The 27,536-nt window shown below is 34.0% G+C and overlaps 1 protein-coding gene across 10 annotated transcripts in view; it reads right to left on the reverse strand.

The window, feature by feature from the left end:
- Window positions 1-27,536, reverse strand: part of SNX14 (sorting nexin 14) — a 64,560-nt gene that overhangs the window by 10,902 nt on the left and 26,122 nt on the right. For 7 of the 10 annotated variants that reach the window (XM_043439403.1, XM_043439402.1, XM_043439400.1 and 4 more), the window contains 15 exons: window positions 26,271-26,346; window positions 25,519-25,563; window positions 25,336-25,416; window positions 25,123-25,237; window positions 19,756-19,911; window positions 19,278-19,402; window positions 18,724-18,782; window positions 15,472-15,498; window positions 13,442-13,574; window positions 11,210-11,411; window positions 8,534-8,617; window positions 6,845-6,945; window positions 5,013-5,124; window positions 1,607-1,647; window positions 1,363-1,482 (listed from right to left, as the gene is read on the reverse strand). In XM_043439403.1, the coding sequence (XP_043295338.1) occupies window positions 1,363-1,482; window positions 1,607-1,647; window positions 5,013-5,124; window positions 6,845-6,945; window positions 8,534-8,617; window positions 11,210-11,411; window positions 13,442-13,574; window positions 15,472-15,498; window positions 18,724-18,782; window positions 19,278-19,402; window positions 19,756-19,911; window positions 25,123-25,237; window positions 25,336-25,416; window positions 25,519-25,563; window positions 26,271-26,346 (1,477 nt within the window). Of the gene's footprint in view, window positions 1-1,362; window positions 1,483-1,606; window positions 1,648-5,012; window positions 5,125-6,844; window positions 6,946-8,533; window positions 8,618-11,209; window positions 11,412-13,441; window positions 13,575-15,471; window positions 15,499-18,723; window positions 18,783-19,277; window positions 19,403-19,755; window positions 19,912-25,122; window positions 25,238-25,335; window positions 25,417-25,518; window positions 25,564-26,270; window positions 26,347-27,536 lie in introns of those variants that run through there. The other 3 variants (XM_043439404.1, XM_043439401.1, XM_043439409.1) reach the window with 2 other exon arrangements.

Below are 27,536 nucleotides of genomic sequence, written 5' to 3' on the forward strand. Positions count from 1 at the left end.
TTACAGATTGGGGATTAAGGTTTACTTGAATTTGACTTGTCATCCTGGACCCAACTGATTTTTACTCGGTTTACCTTATGCCCTTGGGCTATGTCATTCTTTCAAAGGTTGTGCTCTGCGCCCCCTTCCCTCCTGTTTCATGCTCCCTTCCTCAGCCTCATCCGGGCCCACAATGTTGCCTCTACAATCTTCTAGAGGGATAACCAGAAAATAGCTGGCCTTGGGAGGAAAATATTGTATAATATCCAACCCCTTAATCCTACCTAGCACTGGTCACGCTGGAGACCCTGGGGACACCCAAACTCCAGCCTGGGGGTCCCAGGAGGTCATCATGCCTCACCCTGCCTGGGGATCTGCACCATGACCCAGGGATGCCTGGCTCTCAGGCTGCTACAGTTCTGGGTAGGATAAGCTTCAAAAAGACTCACCCCTTAAAAAGTCCACCCATGAAAACAGAGGGAAGCCTATTTGTGGGACTGTGCCCAGTCTCAGCAATAACTCAGGAGCCCAATGAGAACCCCACTGCCTTTCTGGAAAGGCTAAAAGAGACCCTCCAAAAGTTTACCAATTTGGACTTAGACTCTTACGAGGGACAGGTGATTTTAAAGGACAGATTCCTGTCCCAGTGTGCATCAGAGATCAGAATTAAGTTACAACAGCTACAGCAGCAGGACCCTGCTGCCTCTTTAGATGAGATGATCCAGACAGCCACCAACAACTTTTATAACAGAGAACAGGAAAATCCATCTTCAAGGTGTGAGGACACGTCGACCCAAGACGCGCGAAGAGAAGAGTGCCCCAGTGCATGGGAGAGAGAGAGAGAAAAGAGAGCTCTGGCTCCTCTTTTTATATGTTTTTCTCTCCCTGGGTCTGTCCTATGTAAATTGGGCCAGCCAGGAGTGCTGTTTGTTTTACGTGAGGTTCTCACTCCGGTCCTCGGACCTTCCTTTGTTCTATTTTCGCGGGCTTTTCCCTTCCAGGTCTCTTAGCCACCACCATTCTGGACTCCTTTTCCCTAACCTAACTACCTAAGAATACCATCAAATAAACACAAACACATTATAGAAATTAATTCCCAGATTACTGGAAGTTGGTGATTAACAACCTAAGAAAACCACTTTAAAAAATTCCCCAACAGATAAATGGTAGGAGCTGACAACTACAGATTCTTAAGAAACATTTACCCATTAAAGCAAAGAACCAAGCAACTACCTACAATACCCTCCTTATCCTTTACAACTGATTTCCACACAAAGACACACAGTTCCATCCATTTCATCAACACAGAATTCTTCCTTTAAAAGAAAAGTCATAAGTAGGACAATTTCAAACTTAATGGCTCTCTGAGACAATGCATGGTACCTTCTTATTATTTTCTGAAGTAGGGCTGAGAATGGTCAGTTCCGGTTTACTCGGTTTAGGCTTTGGAGATTCACAAGAATTAATGAAATTCATGATGAAAGGTTCCAAATGTTGACCTTTCTGTGGAAACCATGGTATAAAAATAAAAAAATAAAGATTATGATTTTCAGTATCATATAGACAATTAAAATTTACTAATATTTAAAAGTTTATAACTATCATTTTATAGAATGCCCATATTCACCTCTTTCATTAGTTTTCCAGGAACAGATTTTATAATTTTCCCTGCAATTAAAAATAAGATATTAATTTTAAGAAAGTAAAATATATCTCATAATTGCTTATATGAATACTTCACTAGCTAATTTTAAATACCAAACAGCCAAGTAAAAAGCAAAATGAACCATTTCACACTTAACAAAAATTTATAATAAACATGGTATTCTTAACTGTTTCCAGATACAGCAATTGGGATACTTCAAAATAATCCAGTAGGGTGGGAGGTAAGGGAAGGTGAGAGGGTAACAGGCAGGAAGGCCAGGGGTCTCCAAACAGAGGAAACAGGCTGCAAGTGTCAGACACTTTTTCTCTCTCTCTAAAGCAGCAGGAGGAAACCAACAAGTGTTAGATTTCTTTCCCCTTCTCTATACAAATTTAAAAAGAGGTTTCTTTTAAAATTCTGTGCTGCCATGACAACACCTGCTTCCACCTGAACTTAACTCTTCTCAAACCTTGAGCTAACCAATGGAAATTTCTTATGGAAATGTTTGTCTTAAGCTATGTTAATGAACTATGTATTTACCCTAGACTCTGTCTTCGAGTGGGTTCCCCTAAGACTCAGAACCCACTTGACAAACCAATATGCTTTAGTCATGCAACTGTTCTCTTAGGCTGCGTTAACGAGACTGTACTGGCTTGGAAATGGGCCTTTCTTCAAGATCCATGTCAATCATTTTACGGCCCAGGACAACTCACCTTGTGCCAATGTTATCCCAAAATGCATGTTGTGGGTAAGGGGCCTGGTGCCATTCTCTGAGTTTTGAGACATTTCCTTTCTCTAACTAGCAGCCTGCTAGTAGCTTATATCATCCAGCTAAAGACTCGCAGGGGGCACTCTTTCTGCCCGCTTCTGATGTCTATGTCAGAAGCTTTCTCTATCTCTTCTGTACTTTAATCAAACTTTATTTCACAAAAGCTCTGAGTGATCAAGCCTCATTACTGGCGCCAGACTGAATTCTCCTCTGGATCTTCCACAGCTCAGTGACAACCTTTCAAAGGACTGGAACAAGCCAAGTGTGGTAACTTTTGAAGGGATGAAGAGTTCATTATACAAATTTCTCTAATTTTATGTACATATGTAATTGTCCACAAGAAATGTTCTCAAAAGACATTAAGCAATGGTGAATATATAAATGTATCTAACTTTTGCATTTAATCAAAAGGAAAAAAATATCTAAACACTGCTACAACATTTAAATTGGCTATTTGAATGGTCTGTATTCTTGATTTTAGACTAATTTATATATTCTAATCCAGTTTGCCAGAATATTGTCTTGATCTTATCTCCAGGTTCCTTTATTATAAAATATCAAACGTGATTTTTCTCAAGCATTTACAAATGGCTGTCAAAATGCATCAAAGTTGATTAATATAACTTAAATTTCTTTCAGTACAGTTTGGAGAAAAAGCAGATTCTAATGGCAGTAACAAAAGGCGTACTAATGAAAACTAAAGCAGAGACTGTTTTACAATATGAAAACCTCCAAATCTCCTGCCTGGCTATTTCTCCTTTGGTACCCCCAAAATTACTTCCTTGCCTCAGAATTTCCAAAGTTCTTTAAATCATGGTGTTTCATCCTGTGCTTCTCTCTTCTACATGCTCTTCCTGAGCCAAAATTTTTACTCAATCTGATTTCAAACAACATACGATCTCTATTCCATGCTTTCTGCTGCCTCTACTACTTTATAAACCTTTATGAAACTCAACTGGATTCCATAACCTCAGTATAAGTTTAGAACTGTGCTGTACTTAGTCGCTCAGTTGTGTCTGACTCTGTGACCCCATGGACTGTAGCCCGCCAGGCTGCTCTGTCCACGGGTATTCTCCAAGCAAGAACACTAGAGTGGGTTGCCATGCCCTCCTCCAGGGGCTCTTCCCAACCCAGGGATCGAACCTGGGTCTCCCCAGTTGCTGATGGATTCCTTACTGACCAAGCCACCAGGGAAGCCCAGGTTTAGAACCACTCTAAACTTATTCCACATCTCAGCAACAAACAGCATTCGTCCAGCTACATGAACAGGAATCTGGCTCATATTTGATCATTTCTTCTCCTTCACTCAAGCTGAGTCAGTAAACAGGTCTCCCCATCCTCGCTCTTGAACATCATATACGGCCTCCCTGGTGGTTCACTGCTAAGAATCCAACTGCCAGTGCAGGAGAGACGGCTCAGGTTATCGGTCGGGAAGGTCCCCTGGAAAAGGACATGGCAACCCACCCCAGTCTTCCTGCCTGGAGAACCTCATGGACAGAGGAGCCTGGCGGGCTGCAGTCCACGGGGCAGCAAAAGAGTCGGACACAACATAGGGATTAAACAGCAACAACAGCCATTATATATAACCAAATACAAAATATTCTTGCATCTTCTCTCAGTAAGACACACACTAAATATTCTGCCTGAATTATACGTACTAATTTGGAGAGATCTAGATGAAAGCCAAATTGGCTCACTTGTAATATTTAATTTATTCCTTAGGTTTTATATATATATGTGTGTGTGTGTGTGTGTATATGTACACACACACATGCACACACTCTCTTAAAATGGGGCTTCCCCAATGGCTCAGTAGGTAAAGAATCTGCCTGCAATGCAGGAGACACAGGAAATTTGTCTAACGACAAATGACTAAATGACAAAGCACAGCTTTAAAGCACATACTTAAAAATGACACTATACAAAATATAATTAGAAATATTGCTTTTCTTCCATTATGATCTTTAACACTTTTATCCAAACTTTTCCAGCTTATTTTATTGCTTAGTCTGAATTAAACTTTATAAAGGAATCATGCTGCATACATTATTTTGTGACTTTGCTTTTACCCACACCATTCCAAGCAGCTACATGCTATAGGTATTCATTGCTCTAAGTATTCATTTTGTGAAGCTACTATAATTTATCCCTCTACTCTATTGCTGATAAACATTTGTATTATTTTCAGTTTTGGCCAACCCAATACCATAAACAATGCTGCTAAGAACATTCTTAAATATAAATATAAGATTTTCTAGAGTATATCTCAGAGACGAACTGCTAGATCATTCAATCTTATACCAAACTGGTTTCCCAAGTGGTTTTCCTTTTTCCTTTAACTGACTTTATGATATTTACAATTATTTTTCATTGATTTACAATATTATATTACTTTCAAATGTACAACACAATCATTCAGTATTTTTATAGACTATACTCCATTTTTAAAAAGTTACAAGTGGTTTTCCAATTTATATTCCCATTAATAGTATATAAGAAGTCCTTCAGAGCTTCATACAGAGCTGCACTATATAAATTACTTTTCAAAATTAACCTGAAAATGCTGCTTTTTGTCTTTACAGTTTATCATCCTCTATATGATTCTTTAAATTGACTTACCAAGATTTACATCTGGTAGTATCTTATCAAGAAACTGTGTTTCCCCACCATTGGGAGAAAGAAAATCTGCCAGAAGTTGGCTATTACTCAATTCTGGATGTTGCAGAAGTTTCTTGATGAACAAAAACAGAGAAAAAAAAGGAGGGGGGGGAGGGAAACAGTTTTAAAAATCTAGAAGAGTCACGAAAATGACATTAAAATGATTTTTTAAACCAAGAACAATTTTAAATCTTCAAAAGCTGTTTTATATTCAGAATAACAAGACACATTTATAAAAAGATGACCACAGAGCAGGTAAGACCCCTACAGTCTTACCCCTAACCCTACAGTCAGACATGAAAGGGTTTGAATTCTGCTCTTCCTTTGCTCAGTAGGTGTCCCGAGAGGAGTTCCTATATTGCCTAAGAGTCAGTTTCCTGAGGTGTAGAATGAAGGTAACACTACTTACTTCTAGTATTGTTAGATAAAGCATTTTAACTCAGTACCTGACACACAGGAAAGAAGATTAAACATTAGCTAATATTATTTCTCAGTTTCTCAACTATGGTACAAGTATTACAATATCATACATCTTTCTTGATAATTAAAGGAAGTTGGTATAAAGGGTTTTGCAAAGAACTAAATGTGGAAATGTGAAATAACTTGGACTCTGTTGTCTGATCTTCTTGCAACACTATTTTCTTTAAAACTGACGTTTTAAAGCCAAATTTAACCCAGTCTGACCTAATATTCAGTTCTGTAACTATGAAACAGTTACAAAACTCTATGAGCAGAAATCTATATAAATGAAATACCAGTACTGCAACATTTAACTCCATATTACTGGAAAGTATTTCTTCTAGAAAGAGTTTCTCTTGTTCTTAGAAAGAATTAGTTGGTTCAAACAACAGGCTAATGATATCAACAAAGAAACAGGCTAACACTAGCACATGCTGTGTTCAGTATGTGCATACAGTAGTTAATGCATATTTCATATTTTAATTTTCCTACCACCAAAAAATTAAATAAAAAATACTTTCTGGATTGAAGTATTCATTGGTTCAAATACAGAAAATAAAATGTAAATACCCCTTTAAAAAAAGTCCTTTTTATGGTTACTAAAAGGCATCCAAATTTAACTTAAGAATTAAAATTACAAAACTGCATGTTCAAATAAAGGAGATTTTTTAAAATAAAACAAAATCATCCATTCTTTGGTCTTAATCACTGGATTAAAGAAAAATGGTCTTTAATTTTAGCCAAGTCTCAAGTAAGTAACTTTAAAGCAGACGGTACCAATAATGGAAATATCAATTACATTGTTTATACAACACAATGTACACACTGAGAAAAACGGAATTCAATTCCAAGTGGTGAATGGTAGAGAGTCAGAAGATTCCAAGTAGCTGGAAAAACATCTATGATTCCAACAACAACAACAAAGTTGAGAAATAAAATAGGAGGGGAAAATTCCAGAGTTCAGAAAGTGCTAAGCACAAAAATCAAACAAAAACTAAGAAAAAAATAACAAAAACAACCTAGTATTCTTAGAATGCATTTACTCTTTTACATCAAACTTTTTCTTTCTTCCTCTCTCTCACTCTCTTTCTCTCTCTCCCTCTTTAACTTCCCACAACAACAATATAAGACTTATTTCCTCTAAGAAAATAACTGGTATTTCACTGGTTATCCATCTTTTTTTAAAAAGCACACTCTTGACAATAATTCATTTCTACATGGGAAAAAATTTTTTTAATAAAAGAATTCTAGAAATCCACATTGACAGGTTACTTGTGAGGCAAAGCAGAAAACAGACAAACTAGAGGATGTTTTAAATTAAGTTGGTGCCATACCTGCAGATACTCCTGGAACTCTTCTCTCTTAGACTTTAAGAACTCATAATTTTTAGGGCCAATGATCCTCTTAGAAGGAAGCTGAGCATCAGGAAATGTGCCTGAAATTAATATATATGAAAGTTATTACTATACCCTGCTATTATTTTAAAAACCTTATAGTTTACAGTGGCAAGTTCAGATTCACAATGCTGCCTTGTAGAGATGTGGGCATTATCCCTTAAATAATTTTGACAAAGTTAGAGACCTGATTTCAAAAGTCAGAAGACAAGACCAAAGAACTTGAGTTTATTAATATCCACAATATTATCACTTGTTGTTGACAAAGATCTACTTAGCCATCTACACCAGCAAAAAAGCTTCCAAAAATTATCATGAGATTATTTTTAAATTGATGGGATTTTATTAGACAAAATCCTGCTAAAAAAATATCCACTATCTCATGGGGGGAGATGCAGCATTTTGCCAATGCTATATAAACTTAAAAACAAAATTTAAAAACCATGAACATGTTTTCTCAGATAGGGTCAACTTTGAAAATTTTAGTACCAAAAAGGAAAAATACTGTTGGGAAACAATCAACTTTGGTTGATCTAGGATTTTAAATTATGGAGATAAACGATCTTTACTCAACTCTAAATCTAAAAGAAAAGTCTCAGAGAAAGACCAAAAGAAGGATAGCACTGTGTCAGATGGACAATGGCAGAGAAAACCACGTAAGGACAAGTACAGACTCAAAACCCAGGGAAAAGGCAAGGAGCGGGACACTTTGTTTTTTATCTTTCTATAACCTCCTTGTTGTGGGTTTTACTCTTTTAGCAGGGTACAGTTTCTTTCTATAATCTCCTTATTGTAGGTTTTATTCCTTTAGCAGGGTACAGTTTTCAGAACCAACCTGAATTTGGATCAGGGTACACGCCACAGAACTTTTCTAAAATAAAAAGACTCCAAATACACAATTCAAACACACCAATTCACATATAAAACAACTGGAAATACTTCATGACTATAAGCCTAATATTAACTCCAATAAGTGGACAGAGAAGACAGACTAAGAGATTTCCCTGAGAGGCTAAGACTCATTGATCCTAATGCAGGAGGCCCAGTTTCGATCCCTGGTCAAGGAACTATATCCCACATGCCACGACTAAGACTAGGAGCAGTCAAATAAAATTGTAAATATTAAAAAACAACAACAACAAAACAAACTGAGAAGAGGAAGAACTGAAAAGAAAGAGTGTTCTACTTTTCTGATTGAGCTATATGTTTTTAAAACATGTAACTATAAGGTTTTGGTTTTTTTTTTTTTCCCGTATCTAAATCTAAGAGTGAAACCAAAATACTTGCTAGGTTGCATAGCAAACACATTTACCACAGAGGAATATGGCAAAAGAACAGATGGCAGCTCTAAAATGCCTGCTTTAAATTCTCTACCACTGTCTTAAATTTTAGCATCACTGTTATTTGAAAAGCAATAAATTTTCATTGTAAAAACTTTAAAAATATAAACAGCAGAAACAGGATAAAAACAGCACACTCCTATTATCACCAGTAGTGTACACAGTGTCACAGCTACATTTCCTCAGTACAATTACTTAAAATTAGAAAGTAGCTTTAGAAAGCTGGCTCAGTGGCTTTCAGGAAAGCTAATGTTGAAATGTAATGTTTTATACAAAAAGGACAACATACCATGAAATTCTGTTAGTTTTGATTCAAGTACATAGAATTCAAGATATCTTCTATAGACAGACCAATGTTCAGGCTCATGCCCAACTGTAAAATGAATGCACACACACTGAGAAATAAGCAATTTTACAAACTACTATTAAAAGAATGTACTATTTATAACAGTAAGTATACAAAGCTAGAAATTATCCCAGTCTTAATAATTTATTATTTCTTGGGAATTCCCTGGGGGTCCAATAGTTAGGACTCTCTGCTTCACCTGCAGAGAGCATGGGTTCAATCCCTGGTCAATGAACTAAGATCCTGCATGCCATGCCAGGCCAAAGAGAATAATAATAATAAATTATTATTTCTTGGCTTCACATTATTAATATATTTTGTCCTAGAAGAGCCTGATAAATTTCAGCTATTTATGAGGTTATCAAAATAACATATACATTTTTTCCTACAACATTATCAAGAGAATTTATCAACTTCAAAAAAGCATGCAATTATGCTTAATTTTTAAATGTCACAAAAATTATGTATTTAATAAAAATTCATAATCAATTTTGGAGCTCTCAAACACCAACTGTCAAGAACTAATACTGTACAGAACAGCACTATCAATAGAACTTTCTGCATTTCTGAAAATGTTCTATATTATCTGTACTAACATCATAGCTATTAGTCACTTATTGCTATTGACCACTTGAAATGTGGCTAGTGTAAAAGAAACTGAATTTTTAATATTAATTTAATTTTAACTGCCACATGTGACTCGTGACTCAAAAACTGGACAGCACAAAATAATGGTTTAAAGAATGAGTCCTATTTCAATCCCAATTCCCCCATTTACTGACTATGTAAATTTGAACACTTAACCTCACTGTTCTTCCCTGGTGGCTCAGTTGGTAAAGAATCCAGCTACAGTGCAAGACATCCAGGTTTGATCCTAGATCCAGGAAGATTCCCTGGAGAAGGAAATGACAACCCACTCCTGTATTCTTGCCTGGGAAATACCATGGACAGAGAAGCCTGGCGGGCTACAGTCCACGGGGTTGCAAAAGAATCAGACACGACTTAGCAACTAAACGACACTGTGCTTTAGTTTGCTTATAATAAAAAGAATTGTACCTATTACGTTAAATAATCCACCTACAGAGCTTTCTGTAAGGCGCACAGCACAGAGCAAGGACCCCAAAAATGTTAACAGCAATTATGAGCAACTCATGTCATTCAAGCATAAACCTGGAAATGCAATGGACTGAGTTAACTAAACCCACAATAACTCAGAACTAACACTTATATTCAGAAAAACCAACCTGATACAGTCACAACCTATCAAGCAGATACTGCTTTTCTTCTTGAATACTCATCTTAGAAGATCTATATTACATTCAGTTTTGGTGTTTAAAACCCTGAAATCAGCATTCTGCTATACATCCTGCTCACAGCATTCTCCCTGGGCTTCCCTGGTAGCTCAGACAGTAAAGAAACTGCCTGCAACGAAGGAGAACTGGGTTCCATCCCTGGGTCGGGAAGATCCCCTGGTGAAGGAAAAGGCTATCCACTCCAGGATTCTTGCCTGGAGAATTCCATGGACAGAGGAGCCTGGCAGGCTAGAGTCGGACACAAACGAGCGACTATCACTTTCACTTTTCACTTATACATATAAAATCAATGCAGCATTTAAACGATACACCTTTTTTATCCTTCATAGGGCATGGCTTCCCAAGGGCACACTATATTTTTAGTAAAAGTCTGCAGCACAGCTGACAAAAATTATCTTAGAATACAAGTTTTAAGATAACTTCATTTCAATTTTATGTTGAATTAAGCCAAATTTTAAAAAATAAAGCAAAAAAAAAAAAACAACAAAAGACAGTTGTGCAAAGGGCAGAAACAAAAGTAAATTCCCAAAATATTTTAAAGTATATCACATATAAAACTTTCAAAAGGAGAGAAAGGTTACTACATGCTTACATAAACTTATTTATACTGGGGGGGAGGTCCAAGATGGCAGCACAGGGGATGCCAGATTCAGTACCTCCAACAGATGACAAGCCAAGTCTACAGCTACATGTGGGTCATCTCCCTCTGAAAAAGATCTAAAAACCAGAAGAACTGCTTCTCCACAACAAAGGATAAATGCACCATACTGAGGTAAGTAAGAAGGGCAGAGACACAGTCTTAGCAAAAACCCTATCCTCAACTTTTTAAAAAATAAATAAGGGGAATTATTAGCACTGACCTACCTTCATACTATCCAAGTAACTGGAAATAATAATCACTTCTCCACTCCTCTCTCAAACCCATTTCCTAACAGTACCATGAAATTTTTTCCTTCTTTCCTCATAGACTGTTCCCTCTTCCTGAGATAAACTTTATAGCTTTCTGCTCCCATTCCCAAAATGTGCTCACTTTTGATGTGTTTTTACTTATACAGACTGTCTCCTCTCTGGGATAAAGCCCAGGGTGGTGACTATTTATCCCGCTATGGAGGCTGTTTATCCCTGTCTCTGCTGCAAGCCACGGCTGAAATCAAAAGAAAAAAGACAGCAAAACATGAAGAACACTCATAAGTTGTGTTTGATCATATTCTTATCAATTACTATATGCCCCAACAATGAAGGAGAGATGCTGTCTTAACTAAATTGGTTTAATATATAGTGCTATATGCATTAATAATAATAATACCTGCTCTTCTATCATTTCTTTCAACATCAATACAAAACACTGGTATTCTCTCCTTTTTCTCCTTCCTTTCAGAGGAAGTATCTTCAAAGAAGTCCACGTATGGAATGCTGATTTTCCACGCAGCAAGGTTTCGAGGGGTATTAGGCGTGTTCACAGCTTCCACTGGAGAATCATCTTCCATTACAACGATACCTTCTTCAATCTGAAAGAAAAATCATCAGAAAAAATTTAATATTTCCAGGACCTTTACACCTACAGCATACGAGATACAACTATAAAGCAATGTGCCCCTATAAAGCCTATAATTTGTAATACTTTTAAAATTAAGTGATATCAACTTTTCTACTGAAAATGTAAAGATAAGAAACTAAAACTAGCAAGTTACTAGAATCGACTTCATGTTTTGTTATATCAGGTGTATATGAAAATTCAACAGAAAACAGATACATCAGCAATTACTGGGAAAGATTAAAGATACACAAATATAGAAAAATATTTAACTTTGGTGATAACAAGTAGAAAATTATTGTACTGATATCTTTCATTTAGAAATGCATAATTTTGTGATAATAACCACTGACAGAAATTGCACAGACAAGCTGGAAATATATTGTACCTGGATACAGCTGGTACGAACCTTTTGTAAAGCATTTTGGCAATACGTATTTATAACAAGCCATAAAACAGTTTCGATCAAGTAATCCCATTTCTGGGAACTTAAAGAAAGTATTTATTCTAAATAATTTTTTAAACTGCGAAAAAGGCACAAGCAAAATACATTCACTGCAGCATTAAATAATGTAATTGGAAAAAGGTCTGAAAGCAACCTATCTCTATAGAATTGTTTTCTGCATCTCCTGGCTTCAAAAATTTTAATCATATGAATGTTTAAAATAAATAATTCTTTAAAATATTTTTGAAGAAATATTATTTTTAAAAGAAAGCAGTGTTACACATGTTCTAGAAATATACATGTAGAAAGAAAGGAAAAAAATGTACTTCATTAAATTGGAAGAGAACCTCTGAATTGACACGTAATAATATCTGGTCACCTAGATATCTCTGATTCATGTTAAAGGGGGCAAATTTTACAGACAAAACACAATCATCTTGAACACACTTTTTTAAAGGAAATGAATCTTGTAGCACTTAAGAGAATACTGAATAGTCTAGTCAGAGTAAACCAGTAGTGAGAGGTATTTCTTTCCAGAATTCTAGCTCCCTACCTTCACCCTGGGTTGTATTCTCTTCCCATACCTCTCTTCTAAGTAAACTCTTTTCCTCCCCCACAAAGTTCCCTGGCAATGATCCCCTTTTCTGTTTTGTCCTAAAATGATTCTCTGTCATCCCTAAGAAGACTGTTAGTGATCTTAGGAAGACTTCTTAATGCTCTGTTAAAATCAAAAGTGTTCTAGGCCTAAAAAATGGAACTATAAAAATAGTAAGTGTTGGTTTTGGCCTTTTAGGGACAAGGCTACAAGGCTACCTCCTTATAAACTATGGTGTCGGGAAGAAAAAAAAAATTATGATTTCAAACACAATGTGGTATATATTTTAACACATAATCTAATAGGAGCAACAAAGGAGGGAGTGTTCAGTTCTGCTTGAGGACCCAGTAAGGTTTATGGGAAGCAGCTGGATTCTGAAAGATGCATATGAATTTTCCAGGTAAATCAAGGGGAGGGAGGAGGCATCTCAAGCAAGGCATCACATGAAAAGATACAGAGAAATAGCATGGAGGGTATAATGTGCTTAAAAATCAGCTGGAATCTTGTTAAAATATAAATTATGACTCAGTAGGTCTAGGATGAAGCCTGAGATTCTGTCTGCTCTGGTAACAAGCTCTTAGGTAATGCTGATCATGCTGATCCACAGATCACAGTTTGCGTATCACAGTTTGTGTATTAACACAACTCCAAATGCCTGGCTAATATGGTTAGGAAGAGGTAAGATCAGGATGTGAAGTAAAGGCATAATCAAAATATGATAAATTGTTTGACTATTAGAAGAATTATCACTGTAACAGAAACCATTCTGGCCTTAGTAAGCAGTAAACTCAATGCTCAGAAATTTTTAAATTAGATTAGCACCATGGATGGAAAATACAGATGAAGTCTGAAGTAAGAAGTAAGATTAAAAAAGAGGGAAAATAACAAGTAAGCACATCCAACTTTTTATGCTATTTTTAAGTCTGAGGTTATATATACATCAAATTGAAAAATTCTTACTTACAAAGTCGTCTTCACCTTCAGCTAAACCATAGTTAGGCAACATAGCTCCCTCCATTGTAGTGCTCTTGAAGACGCCTTTAATCTTGCTGCCTATTCGGCTAATTCCAAATGATTCTCCTCTCTTCTGTGTGCTCCTAAATATGAAACAAAAATGTATCAAGAATATGGCAAGTTACTACATTATCACAACAGCCCAGCTTACTGTAAACAATAATAAAAATAGTTGCAAAAAGGGTAAACTGAAGGTATGGCTAAACATAACTTTTTGGAGTTCTCAGTCATAGATTAAGTCTCTATCTTCATAATCAAAAGTAACAGTATATTTAAAGTTTAAATTTGAGGGGATGAATAAATGGGACAATACGTATTAACAAACATTTGAAATTTACCTACTCTTTTACCTTAGAATAGTAACTGAACTACAAAGTAAAAAAGATGAGAGCCCTCTAGCGGTACATACTTCTTCTTTTTTTTTTGCTTTTGTTATTTATTTATTAATTTTTTCCCCAATATTTCTAACTGCCATTCAGCTTTTGAAATAATAGGTTAAAAAATATGGTCAGACCAATGTTTAAAATAGACTATACCATTCAAACTGTACCCACGCAGGTGGTGCAGTGGTAAAAGAATCCACCTGCTAATGTACTTCTGAAATAATTCAGTGTAACAGAAAAACAAAAAGACTAGCAAACTTTCTTAGTACCTCATTTTTAGGTGGAACAAAAAAATTCTGAAAATGGCTGAAAATTTTTAAGCAAATTTCAACTTTATAATCACATAAATGATACTCAAAAGAAGAATGAAGTATAAAATGTACCTTACATTATTTCAAAGTAATAACAAGACAAGAAATAAAATGCCAAGGTAAAGGCTAGCAATGAACATAAAAGATAAAAGCAAATGTAGCCTAAGGAAGAAGCCTGCTCTGTCTTACATATTAAATAATGGTTTTGCAATTTTTTTCAAAAGTGAATTTCTAAAAGCAGAAATAGCTGAAAAGCAACAACAAAAATATGCCAAAAAGCAGCAAAAATTTCATTCATTACAGCCTACTGCTTGTATTTCAATAAATAAAAACATAACTTTTATCCAATTTAAAAGTCATGCTCACTATGTAACACTGCCCTTATAACAGACCTCCAAATAAAAAATGACTGTTTTATAATTCAAGAAAGTTGGTTTTGAACGGCTTAACTTAATTAATAGCTACTATTCATGTAAGAAAATGTACTTATAAAAATAATGCAACAATTAAAGAAATTCAAGTAAACTGATCAAGTTTCAAATGCACTAGGTATATGAGTGATATGTACATTTTATACACATTCAAGAAGTGAAGAAGTGAATCAAACTTATTTTAAAACTGGAAAAACTCTAATAATAAGCTGTAGTAGTTGTAAAAAGGATACTTAAGCTAGAATATTATTTTAAACAAGCATACAATTTGTTTTTTTAAAAAATCCAAAATTGTAAACACAACTTTCTGAAAGAAATGTCAAAAACAAATATGAAAATATTGATATAATATTATAATCTCCAGAATCTAGATAGATTTTGCTAGTCTTTAGAAACTAAATAGATCATAAAACAATTTGGACTTTTTGAACTATACTTTTTAAATATCTCACTTGTGATGAAGCCCAGAAATACTGAAAAAACTGTACTACTTGCTTTAAAAAAAAAGTTCTTTAAACACAAGTAAGTCTAAATGTAATTTAGCAAGATCAATACCATTTAAAAAAATGAGTCAACAGCTTTAAAAGCTGAATACTGGCTTTTTCATTTTATTTTTACACTGACATTTTTATTTTATAATGATATATATCATGTTATTTCCAAAATGAGACATCTAGAATCAAAGTAGAGGTTAATTTTAAGAGATATCCCAAATAGCTGATATAAAGGCAGTAGTTGCATAGTGTTTCTTTTCTTTTTTTTTTCCCCTTTTTACTTAGGTTGTTTTGGGTGTATGTTTTGGAATTAAACATATAATTTATACAGAAAAGAATCACATGCTGTCTCAAGACTTACCGAAAATCATCCAAACTTAGGCTACCTCTGCAATAACAGATATGTGAAATTATATAAGGAAAAGATAAAGAGAAAGCCCAGACATTAAACAAGTTTCACTTTAGAACAATAAAACAAAATTCAAGTTTTAAAAGTTACACTGATGGATAACATTCATCTTGACAAAGGAAAGGCATTCTTAGGAATAACATGATAAAGGAAAGAAAAATAAAACACAATGGCTCTTTTGGGGGAGTGGAGTCTGAATTCTAGATAATTTAAAAAATTTAAAAACTCAGTATGTCACAAAATAATTCTGTATTTTTTGCCCTCATTTAGGCAAACTATTTGTTTAATACAGTGGAAAATATTCAGAGACTAAGCCACCAAAAACTTGGCAGACAAAACAAACGTGTATTTTCTAACATGGAATTCATGTCTATGGGTGCAAGCTCAACACATTTTTAGTTTGAATATTTTTTAAAATATGTCTTAAGCTAAGAAGCAAAGTTAACAAAAGATCCAGCCTTAAATATTTTTTAAGTTATGCTCTAAGTATAGAATGAAACAGAATAACATTAACATGCATTAAAATTTTGCTTTTAAAATGTAAATATAATAATAAATGTGAAAATGCCTAAACATTCAGGAAAATTTAACAAGATACACACCAATGCCTTGCTAATCTCACAATTAATATATATTAGTGCTTGGTCACCTGCTTTTAACGTAGGCATAAAATGTATGAATATTTTACATATTTTCAGTCATCTAACAGCTAATTAGTAATGCTATTCTAAATTTTCAGTGAAAGAATGTTAAGAAAGTATTTTACTTATTCTACAAAAGGTAAATGAATAATTGGGCATCCCTGGAGCAGAGTCGTGACAAGACGGATAATGTCAGAGTCAGGTTAATATAAAGAAAAACGTACTTTCTAAAGCCATAACCATTACCCAGAATGAAAACAACCCACATTTTCTTCCTATTAAGTTTATATGCTAAGTCAGCAAAATTAGAGCCTCAATATTTTGAAGACACCTAGGTGTTCTCAAAGGGGCAAAGGAAGCTTTCCATTTCTGAGGTTATGACCCTGACTTACATTTAGCTATTCAGCAAGCTTAGAAGATCAAAGAACCACTTTCTCTTAAGGAATCCAATAGAGGAGTTTCACTATCAGTGTGAGACTCCAAACATCCTAAGTCCATATATAAAAATAAATAAATAAATAAATAATATTTTAAAAAGCCGCTCAGTCGTGTCTGACTCTTTGCAACCCCATGGACTGTAGCCCACCAGGCTTCTCTGTCCATGGGATTTCCCAGGCAGGAATATTGGAATTGGTTGTCATTTCCTTCTCCAGGGGATCTTCCCCACCCAGGGAAGGACCCACATCTCCTGCATTGCCAGGTGACTTCTCTACCACTGAGCCATGTGGGAAGCCCTGTGTGGATTGGATAAAGAATGCTATTTTAAACAGTATGCATGGAATTTGTGTTATATAAATTAACTATTGCACAGTTGCAATACATAAGTTCTTAGGGAAAAGTAAAGGAGTAACACTTTAACAAAGAATCATAAGCATTATGTCCCACATTTCAGAAAGCTATGTCCCACCTTTCAGGTGGCAGCTAGTGGTAAAGAATCCACCTGCCAATGCAGGAGACACAAGAGGCACAGGTTCCGTCCATCTGAGACACACGGGTCACAGAGAGTCGGACACAACTGAGTACTGGGGCAACCCTTCAGAAAAATTATTACATGTATATTACATATATTGGCACATTATGTAAAAATTAATATTTAACATTCAAAAAAATTCAAATCTATATATTTCTACAACCCTTAGTTTTGTCAAAATATGTAATACAGTCTCCCCATGGCTTAGGTTTTCACATTTTTCATTATACTATTTTTAAAACTCCATTTTCTGACCTATCTACTTCTCTCTTTGCATCACATCTCCAATTTATTTATGTTTATTATTAGATTATATTTTATTATATTCTATATAATATAAAATATATTAAAATAAAATATATAAATATATTTTATATATAAAATATATTTATAAATATTTATAAATATATTTATAATTTATGTTTAATACATATATAAATATAATATATATATAATTATATGTAAAACATGAATATAAATAAATACATAAATATTTATAAATATATTATAAATGTATATAAAATACTGTATTATATATAATTAAAATTACATAATATAAAATGAGATTATAAATAAATATATATATAATATAAATATATATTTATAAAAATATATTATTTTATATTATATAGTATATAATATATAAATATATAGTAATATATATAAATAAAATGTATAAATATAATAAAATATATATTTATAACATATATTTTATATTTTTTTATAATTTACTAGGTTTATTACTATTGCTCCAACAAACTGGGCTTCCCTGGTGGCTCAGATGGAAAAGAACCTGCCTGCAATGCAGGAGCCTGGGTTCAACACCCGGATCAGGAAGATTTCCTGGAGAAGGGAATGGCTACCCTCTCCAGTATTCTTCCCTGCAAAAACCCATGGACAAAGGAGACTTTGAGCTACAGTCCATGGGCTTGCAAAGAGTTTGACATGAGAGCATACACATAGACAAACTGGAAGATGTTGAGAGCAATGTGAATATCAATTCTATAGATTTACATATTTGATATCTCTGTCAATTCTGTACATATACAATGTAAGGAACAAATAAAGACATTAATTATCCAATTTATAAATGGATAGAGCACCTCTCTTACACTGCCTTTATTAAGTCATTTAACTGCACATCTACGTTTCCAGAAAGCCAAGAAGGGAAACAGAGAAAAACCCTTCCACATTTGTAACCAGTGGGTACTCTAATAAACATCACTCTCTGGGAAAAAACAAACTACTCTCTAAAATGCACTTATCTGTGGATTTCAATTATGCATGCAGTCCACAGTTTCCAATAAAGCAGGTAATCCAGCACTAATATGTGTTAGTTATAAGATTAACAAAGCAATGATGTGCATCTTGTTAAATTTTTCTAAAATAATGTCTGGCATTTTTACATTACTGTATGTAATATGGCTCTACAATTCCTGAGTAAAGTATCTTGTTTACTTACACAGCAATGAAACCACATATTCAAAGAAAAATAGCTAATAAAGATAATGATGCTATCACAGAATGATTAGCATAAAAAAGAACCAAAAAAAAAACAAAGCAACAACCACATATACGATTGGATATACCTACCTGTTGAATTTTGAATTGCGTGTTGGTGATTCTGCACCTCTTAAAAGTTGTCTAAAATACTTAAAACATAATTATGATTTATTAAACCAGTACTTGATATTGAAATACGCTATTTTACCTTACTACTTTCGAGTTTAAAGAAAATATTACTTAAATCAAGTGAATACAATCACAGTCAAATAGAGCAAGGATTAAGATATTGCAAATGGAGGTATTCAAGTCATCTGATTTCCACAAGTAGGTAAATAATATACATACAAGAATTGGGTTTCCCCATCACCACTACAAAGCCACTCAGATGTATGGAAAATCAGATAGACCAATTAGGTAGCAATCTACTAGTCACATACACAAACATGGTTTTGATATTAAGAAATAATTTTATTATCACTTTCTAATCTCCATTAAATTATGTAGTGCAAAACAGCATTCATTTTCTTAATTAACTATATTTTATTTTCCTGTTTATTATTTGAATTACTCATGTAATGATATCAAAGCAACTAATAAGTTTTAAAGAAAAATCTTCACACAACATTAATATTCTGACTTACCTCATCACTGTGGCAGAACATAGGAGTAAACACATTTTCCAAGAGAGAAAGTACATGTTCATATGCTTCAAAAAGACATCTCATAGTTTGAAGTTTCACAACATCTATATATGGGCCTTCAGCAACTATTAAAAAAATTATATTGCAAAAATTATTTATGAAAAGCATAAATACATTATGTATTAGTTTAGAACTCATTACAGTGAAAGAGCAAACACCACTAAAACTGTTCTGCAGAAAATCCACTGCAAGGTGTAAATCACAGCAGAATGGAGAATTAGAACAACCTCGCCAGCTCTGGCAAGTATTAGTTACGTGAGCTGTGAACAAGTTTCTTTATCAGAGCTTCATCTTGTCAGTAAAACGGGATAATGCCTGCCTATGTATTTCACACAGCTGCTGCAGTAAGCAGGGAATACATCAGAAAACTATGAAAAGAGTAAAACAACTACAGAACTCATCCTCATCTTTTACTTACTTTTTTGAATCTCTTCTACAATGAAGGGATCAAATCGAATTTTGTCAATACTTTCATCTAAACAATATGTTTTATAAATCTTTTGCAACTCTTCATGAAGAGATAGCATTTCATCATTTGATAACTCTGGTCGTAAAATTCTGTCATTGAATTCCTCTAGCAAATTCAGAAAGAAAAAAAAAAGATTTTCATAGAATAGAACTATTCAGTGAAAACTTTATACTCTCAGTCTAACTGTAATGAATATCAAAAGTGGCAATTATGAGTAATCTATTCATCATTTTAAGTTTTTAAAAAATATTTAATTGGGAGCAATAAAACAACTACTAAGATGAAACAGAAGCTAAACAATCAAATATAATATATACGAACATAAAATGTGTAAATATTTGCCTAGCAACATAAATTTTCTAAAACTTAGAATAATAAACATATTTGTAAAATTCACTTTAAGGAACATATTGGCTTAATTTCTTATACCAAGGATCTTTAATATTCTGAAACCTGATTCCCTAAATAACAGTGAAAATTAAGGCTCTTTGTAGTCCCAGTCAATGTTTTTAAACAGTATTTCTTTCCATCATGGAAGCTGTAGACTAGTGACAGAGCTCAGAGTCTTAACAAATCAATTTTTTCTAAAGAGACAGAGGAGAGCATTAAAAAACCCAAAATACTGACTGCCTTTTTTATTACAAGAGGTAATATGGAGCTTACCCCTTAATTCTTAATTATCCAAACTGAAACACAAAGAGAAAAGGAGTTTTTCTTTCAAAAAAGAATAAGAAAAAACTAGAACAGAACATATGAGATCTTTGGAATTATAGCAAATTCATAAAGTTGGAGTCTCAAAAAGAAAGGAGAGAAAAAAAATCAGGCACAGTATTTGAAGAGATAACAGCCGAGCATCTTCTAAAATGATGAGAAACACCAACCTACATATCTAAGATTTCTAGGAAAGTCCAAGCGGAATAAACTTTTTAAAAACTACACATTACAGTTAAATTGCTGAAAACCCAAAAACAAAAAGAAAATTGCAAAATCAGGGAGAAAGGGATATATATATAGGGAAACAAACATAAGAATGGAAGCTAATTTCTCCTTAGAAACAACGGCGCTGTTCAAAAGACAGTGAAAGAATGACATAAAACGCTGAAAGAAAAAAACCATAACCTGAAATTTTTTATTTGATGAAAATATCTTTTTAAAATGAATACAAAATAACAAATAACACCTTTTCAGACATACAAAAGCTAAGAGAATTTACCTCCAGCAGAATGGTGCTGTAAGAAATGTAATAAAAGATATTTATTTCCGCAGAAGGAAAATGATACAGAAACTGGCTCTGCAGAAAAAAAAAAAAAGACCACCAAAAAAGTAAATATGCCAATAACTATCAGGGCCAAAATATGTGTGCATGTGTGTGTATGTTAAGACTGTTGCTTAAGGAAGAAAAAGCAATGTACTGTGGAGTTTCATAGCCTACACAGAATTAAACTATACAGTAACAGTCACATCAGACAGAAGGGGAACAAACCAAGGTATACTGAGCTTCTTACACTGTTCTGAAACAGTAAAATATATGTTTAAATGAAAACTGTGATAAATAAAGGATGCACAAGGTAATCACTGATGATCACTGAGCAACCCACTAAAAAAAACCCAGAAAATGTTAATAGGGAAGATAAAATACTGAAAAATGCTCAAATAATTCAAAGAAAGGCAAGAGAACATTAAAAAAAAAAAATACATGGAACAAATACAAAACACCAAGACCAAAGACCTAACAATAAATATGCAATAATTATAGTAAGTGGAAATGCACTATACACCCCAATTAGAAAATAAAGATTATCAAACTCATTTTTTAAAGCAGTATTCAGCCCTATGGTATTTATAATAAACATTAAATTCTTTAATTATATAGAAAAAGGTAATACAACGCAAACTCAAGCGTAAAGATAGTATAACTATATGTTAATATCAAAGTAGACTTCAAGACAGAGAATTACCAGAGATAAAGAGCATTTTATAGTGCTAAAAGGATAGATTCATTAACAATCTTAAATGTCTCTGCCCCTAATAATAAAGCTTGCAGTAGATGAAAAAAAAGTTAATAAATAAAGGGAGAAATAGCAAATCCATTAAGAAATCTGAAAGAATATATAATATGTGAACACAAGCCATCAATTTAATCTAAATGATATTTACAGGACACCACCCAACACAGCAAAATAGATGTTCTTCTCACATGCACATGGAATATTCAGACAGATCATATGGATGGGCCATAAAACAAGTTTCAATCAAGTTCAAAGGACTGAAATCACACAGAATATGTTGTATGATCAGGACAGTATTAAATGAGAGATCAATCACACTAAGATATCTCAAAAATCCCCAAATTTTGGAGATTTAGCAATACACTTCAAAATAACCCAAAGGTCAAAGGATAAACCACAGGAAAATTTTAAAATATTTCAAACTAAATGACTATAAAAAGCACAGCATATCAAAAATCTTAGAATTCGGTTATAGCAACTCATAGAGAGAAATTTATAGTTTTAAGTGATTATATTAAGAAGACATGTGTACAACTTAACCATTAGTACTGTCACCTTAAGAAACCATAAGTACAAACTAGTCACAAGGTAAGAAGAAAGGAAATAATAAATATGAACACTACAACTTAGCAAATCAAAAATGTTTCAGAACTTTATAAACCACTAGAAAGTACAAACTACCAACAAAGGGGATATCACTGTAACTCCATAATAAAGGAAAATTAGGAGTAATGTGGTGATTAAATAGGTTGCTGAGATGCACTAAAAGCACTTTAAAAATCCACTGTTCATTCATGATAAAAATTCTCAGCAAACAATAAACAGAAGGAAATATTCTCTATCTAGTAAAGGAGATCTACCAAAAAACCCCAGGCTAATATTATACATAACGGTATAACACTAAATGATTCCCCTCTAAAGCAAGGATGTAAGTTCTCACCACTTAGATTTAGCATCACACTGAAGGTCCTAGCCATTACAATAGGGGGCAAGAAAAAGAAATAAGATGTAAACATCACAAAGGAAAAAGTAAAACTGTATATTCACAGATGACATGATTGTGTATGCAGAAAATGCTAAGGAAATCTACAAAAAAGCTACTAGAACTAATAAATAAACTTAGTAATGTCACAGGATACAAAGTCAGTATGCAATAAATCAATTCTATTTCTGTATATAAGCAACAAACAATTTAACAAGGTATTTTAAATACCACATTCAAATAAATCCAAAAATAAAGACCCACAGTGATAACTATGAAACATTTTTATGGAGAGAAATTAAGAATTAAATGAATGAAAAAACGCCCTATTCATGCACTGGAAACCTGAATACTGTTGACATGTCATTACTCTCCAAGTTGAGCTACAAATTCAATGCCACCCCAATTAAAACATTGAAGCAGGTTGTGTGTGTGGAGGAAGGGGTAGGATTGTCAGTCTGACTGTAAATTTTATATAGAAATGCAAAGAACTTAAAATAGCTAAGGGCAGTCTTTAAAAAGAACTAAGTGGGAAGACTTAAACCACCTGATTGCAAGAGTTACTACACAGTCAAAGTAATCAAGGCTGTGGTATCGAACAAAAAAGTAGACATATGGATCAATGGAAAATATAATCCAGAAACAGACCCACATATGGTCAAATGCTTTGTCAAAGATGCCCAAGTAATTCAAGATGGGAATGAAACATCTCTTCAAAAAATTGATACTGAAAAAACTGTATATCCATACAGGGGAAAAATGAACCTCCACCCCTACCTAATACCAACCTATAAGTTACTTCAAGATAGATCACAAACCTGTATGTAAAATATAATAACTATAATACACCTAGACAAAAACAGGTAAATATCACCTTGACTTAAGATAGGTGAAAGCTTAAAAAAGTCTTTCAGAAGTCTCAGAAAGCATGAAGCATAAATTAAAAATTGTACATTGAATTTCATGAAAATTTAAAAGTTCTGCTCATCAAGAGACACTATTTAGAAAATAAAGACAAGCCATTGTCTGAAAGAAAATCTTCATAATACTTATATCTGAAAAAAAGACTCATATCTAGAATATTTAAAAAACTACTGAAATTTCTGACAAAAGGAAAAACAATTCAGTAAAAAACAGGCAAAAGACAGCAATTCCACGAAGATATTCAAATGGTCAATAAGCACATGATAAACTATTCAACTCTGTTAATCATTAAAGAAGTGCAAATTAAATGCACAACAAAATTCTACCATATACCAACTAAAATGGCTAAAATTAAAAAGATAAACACCACCAAATTTTTATAAAGTTGAGGCACAACCAGAACTCTCTTACACTGTTGGTGGAGTAAAACAGTACATACAACCCTCTGGAAAACAATTTAGCTGCTTCTTATAAAATCAAACATCTATCTACCTTGTGACACAGCAATTTTACTTCCAGTTATTAAACACATGCCCAACAGAAAGCCCTGTGCAAGAGTGCGCGCCGCGGCTTTACTCATAACCGCCCCAAAGTGGAGGCAGTGCAGATACCCGTCTACGAGAATGAATACAGAAAACGTGGTACCCTCACACAAGAGAACACTACTTTGCAATAAAAAAGAATAAACTACTCATCTACACAATAACATGAATCAATCTTAAAAAGCATCACCCTGAATCAATGAAGTGAGGCCCAAAACGCACACACTATGAGCTCCCATCTATGTAAGGAAACCGTGCAGGAAAAAGCACGCTGTGGAGAGAGAAATGAGGCCAGTGACTGCTTTGGCAGGAGTGGGGGCGGGAATCCGCTGGGAAGGGCTCTCAGGGGGCCTTCTAAGGGTGATGGGAACGCTCCTGATCTCAGTAAAGGTGGAGCCTATATGCAGTGCAGATTTGTTAGAGCAATTAAATGTATATTTAAATTCTATTCGTTTCGCTGTGTAAATTACACGTCAATTTTTTTCATTATATATTTTTAAAAATTATGTGCATTAAAAAAACTAATCTTTTCAGAGTCCATACAGTGCCTCAAAATCCAATAGCACAAGATATTATAGAACTTCTAGTCAAAATAGAACATCTTGATTACTTAATCAAAATAATTCTTAACAAAAACTGACAAAATGCTCATGACCAGGTCTTTAACACAATTTCATTACTCTAAATTTTTAGTAGTTTTTTTCTCTGCTAAGAGGATTTGGTTGAAGTCAGTTATAGATTATGTTCCATTGTGGAAAGGAGTAGACACTGGCAACTACAACATCATATCTGATCTAAACAGTCAAATATATGACAAAGTTTAACAATGGCTTAAGTAAAGTACACAGGTAAGCCTCACCCACAGTCAGACAAATTTGCAACACGTGCACTGCTCCTTCCTGTTTCAGGAAGTTCATAAACCGAAACAAGAGATCTTGTTGTTCTCTGATTTGCTTCAATTCTAACTTCAGCACCTTGATACAACATGGGAAGAAGATTAAGTTAGAGCTATATAAATACGTGATAAAATTGTTTATATCAAAAGTAATAAGTTATTGCTGAAAATACTTACAGATGGTTTTTTATTTCTAGGTTCTGCAAATTTCTGCAAGAATGGAACTAAAGGGGAAGGCGGTTCAGTTGCTTTTTCAGGCTTTGAAGAGAGAATTAATTCAGTCAATTGTCATTTGATTTTACAAGTATATATCAAACTTCAATGCAATCTGAAATATTTTATAACATGTTCAATACTCACTGGACTGTCATCTATGAAGATGATAAGCAAATGATTCACAGTATCCTAATGGAAAATAATAAACACAGATCAAAGTAATTTCATTAGTGTATTCTGCCCTGAATTCTGAAAGCTTCTATCAGATTATGAACGTTTCTGGAAAAACGACAAAGCAGAGCAGTGGCAAAGTACCTGTACTTATGCAACACAGAAGAACTTTTAAAAAAATCTACGATACCAGGTTCTCAACTTTTGTGGAAATGGAAAAAGAAAAGTTATTCTGACTTTGGCATTCAAAATGCTTATAAATTATCCCTACTTCTTCAAAATCTTACTGGATCGAAAGTAAAAGCAATTCAACTATCCATCAATAGATGAAAGAACAAAATGTGACATATATCTATAATGAAATACTACTCAGCCTTGAAAAGGAAAGGAATTCTGATATATGCTACAACAGGCATGAACCTTGAGGATATTATACTATGTAAAATAAGCCAGATGCTGCATCATTCCACTAATCTAAGGTAACCAGAGTAGTCCAGTACATAGAGACAGAAAACAGTCTGGATGCAGAGTTGCCAGGCACTAGGAGGAATGGAGAATTACTGTTTATACAGGTACAGAGTTCGATTTTGTAAGATAAAAGGAGTTCTGGAGACAAGCAATGGTGATGGTTGCTCACCATTGAACTGTACATGTAATTTAAGATGGTAGATTTTACTTTATATGCATCTTATCACAATTAAATAAAAAAATTTTTTACATCTTACTGGATCAGCTAGGAAATCCAAAGAAGGGAGGAACACCGAACCAGAGAGAATCTCTCTTAAAAGTAAGGTCAGCGATCTGGAAAAAAGAACAATATTGTACATATTTAGTGATTTACATCAGCTCTCACATAGGAATCTTGTTAATACGACTATGATCCAGGACATCTGGGGTCTGCCCTGAGAGTCTGCCATCTCTAACAAGCCACCAACTAATGCTCACACTACTGGTTCAGAGACCACACCTGGATTTCTTAACTGGTTAAAAGGAATACTATTAAGAGGGAAAAAGCATTTCCTCAGTAGGAGGAACTTGAGTGAGCATTAGAAAAACTCTACCTCAGAATATTAAAGTATATATTCATATATATTATTTTATATATATATTATATATATAAGTATAACAAATTAATAAGTAAAACTAATTTTAGTAGTATAATTACTGCGTGATTATAATATTTAAATCAATAAAACCATTTTTAAACTAAATATTTTATTTATTTAAAGTGTACCACTAAGAATAAGCCATGGTTGGATGTACGGTGCAGCACAGGGAAATACAGCCATGATTCTGCATGACTCTAAATAGAGTGCTTCCCTGGCATCTGAGACAGCAAAGCGTCTGCCTCCATGGCGGGAGACCTGGCTTCAATCCCTGAGTCGGGACGACCTCCTGGAGAAGGCAATGGTAACCACTCCAGTATTCTTGCCTGGAAAATCCCATGGACAGAGGAAGCTGGTAGGCTACATACAGTCGATGGGGTCGCAAAGAGTTGGACATGACTGAAAGACTTTCACTTTCTCTCACTAAACAAAGTATAATATATGAAAATGCTGAAGCACTATGCTACCTGAAAAGAGTACTATAAATTAACCATAATTCAATTAAAGTAAATAAATAAAATAAACCATGGTCTTTATCTCTAAGGACCATAAGGATAAGAGCAACAAACTTTATGGAATAATCTAAACATGCCCTTGCAGGAACAAGGGAGGCTGGCGGGACTAAACGACCTTTAACTGTCCTTTCCAAACTAGCCGTATAGTTTGTCCACTGTTTCTGCCATGAGTTCCAGTACGGATGTCGTTTCAAAGGAGCACCAGCGGTGTGACACAGTATAATGACATATAGTAAGAAACTTAATTTTTATGTTTATCTTTGATTTCCCACGATCAGTTTCTAGGAAAAAACTGTTAGCAATACAACATATCATGAATGTTCAGTGCCTAAAATGGCATTTTAAGACCTGATAAATTATATTTCTTAAA

Source organism: Cervus canadensis, chromosome 20, assembly GCF_019320065.1.
Source record: "Cervus canadensis isolate Bull #8, Minnesota chromosome 20, ASM1932006v1, whole genome shotgun sequence".
NCBI lineage: Eukaryota > Metazoa > Chordata > Mammalia > Artiodactyla > Cervidae > Cervus > Cervus canadensis.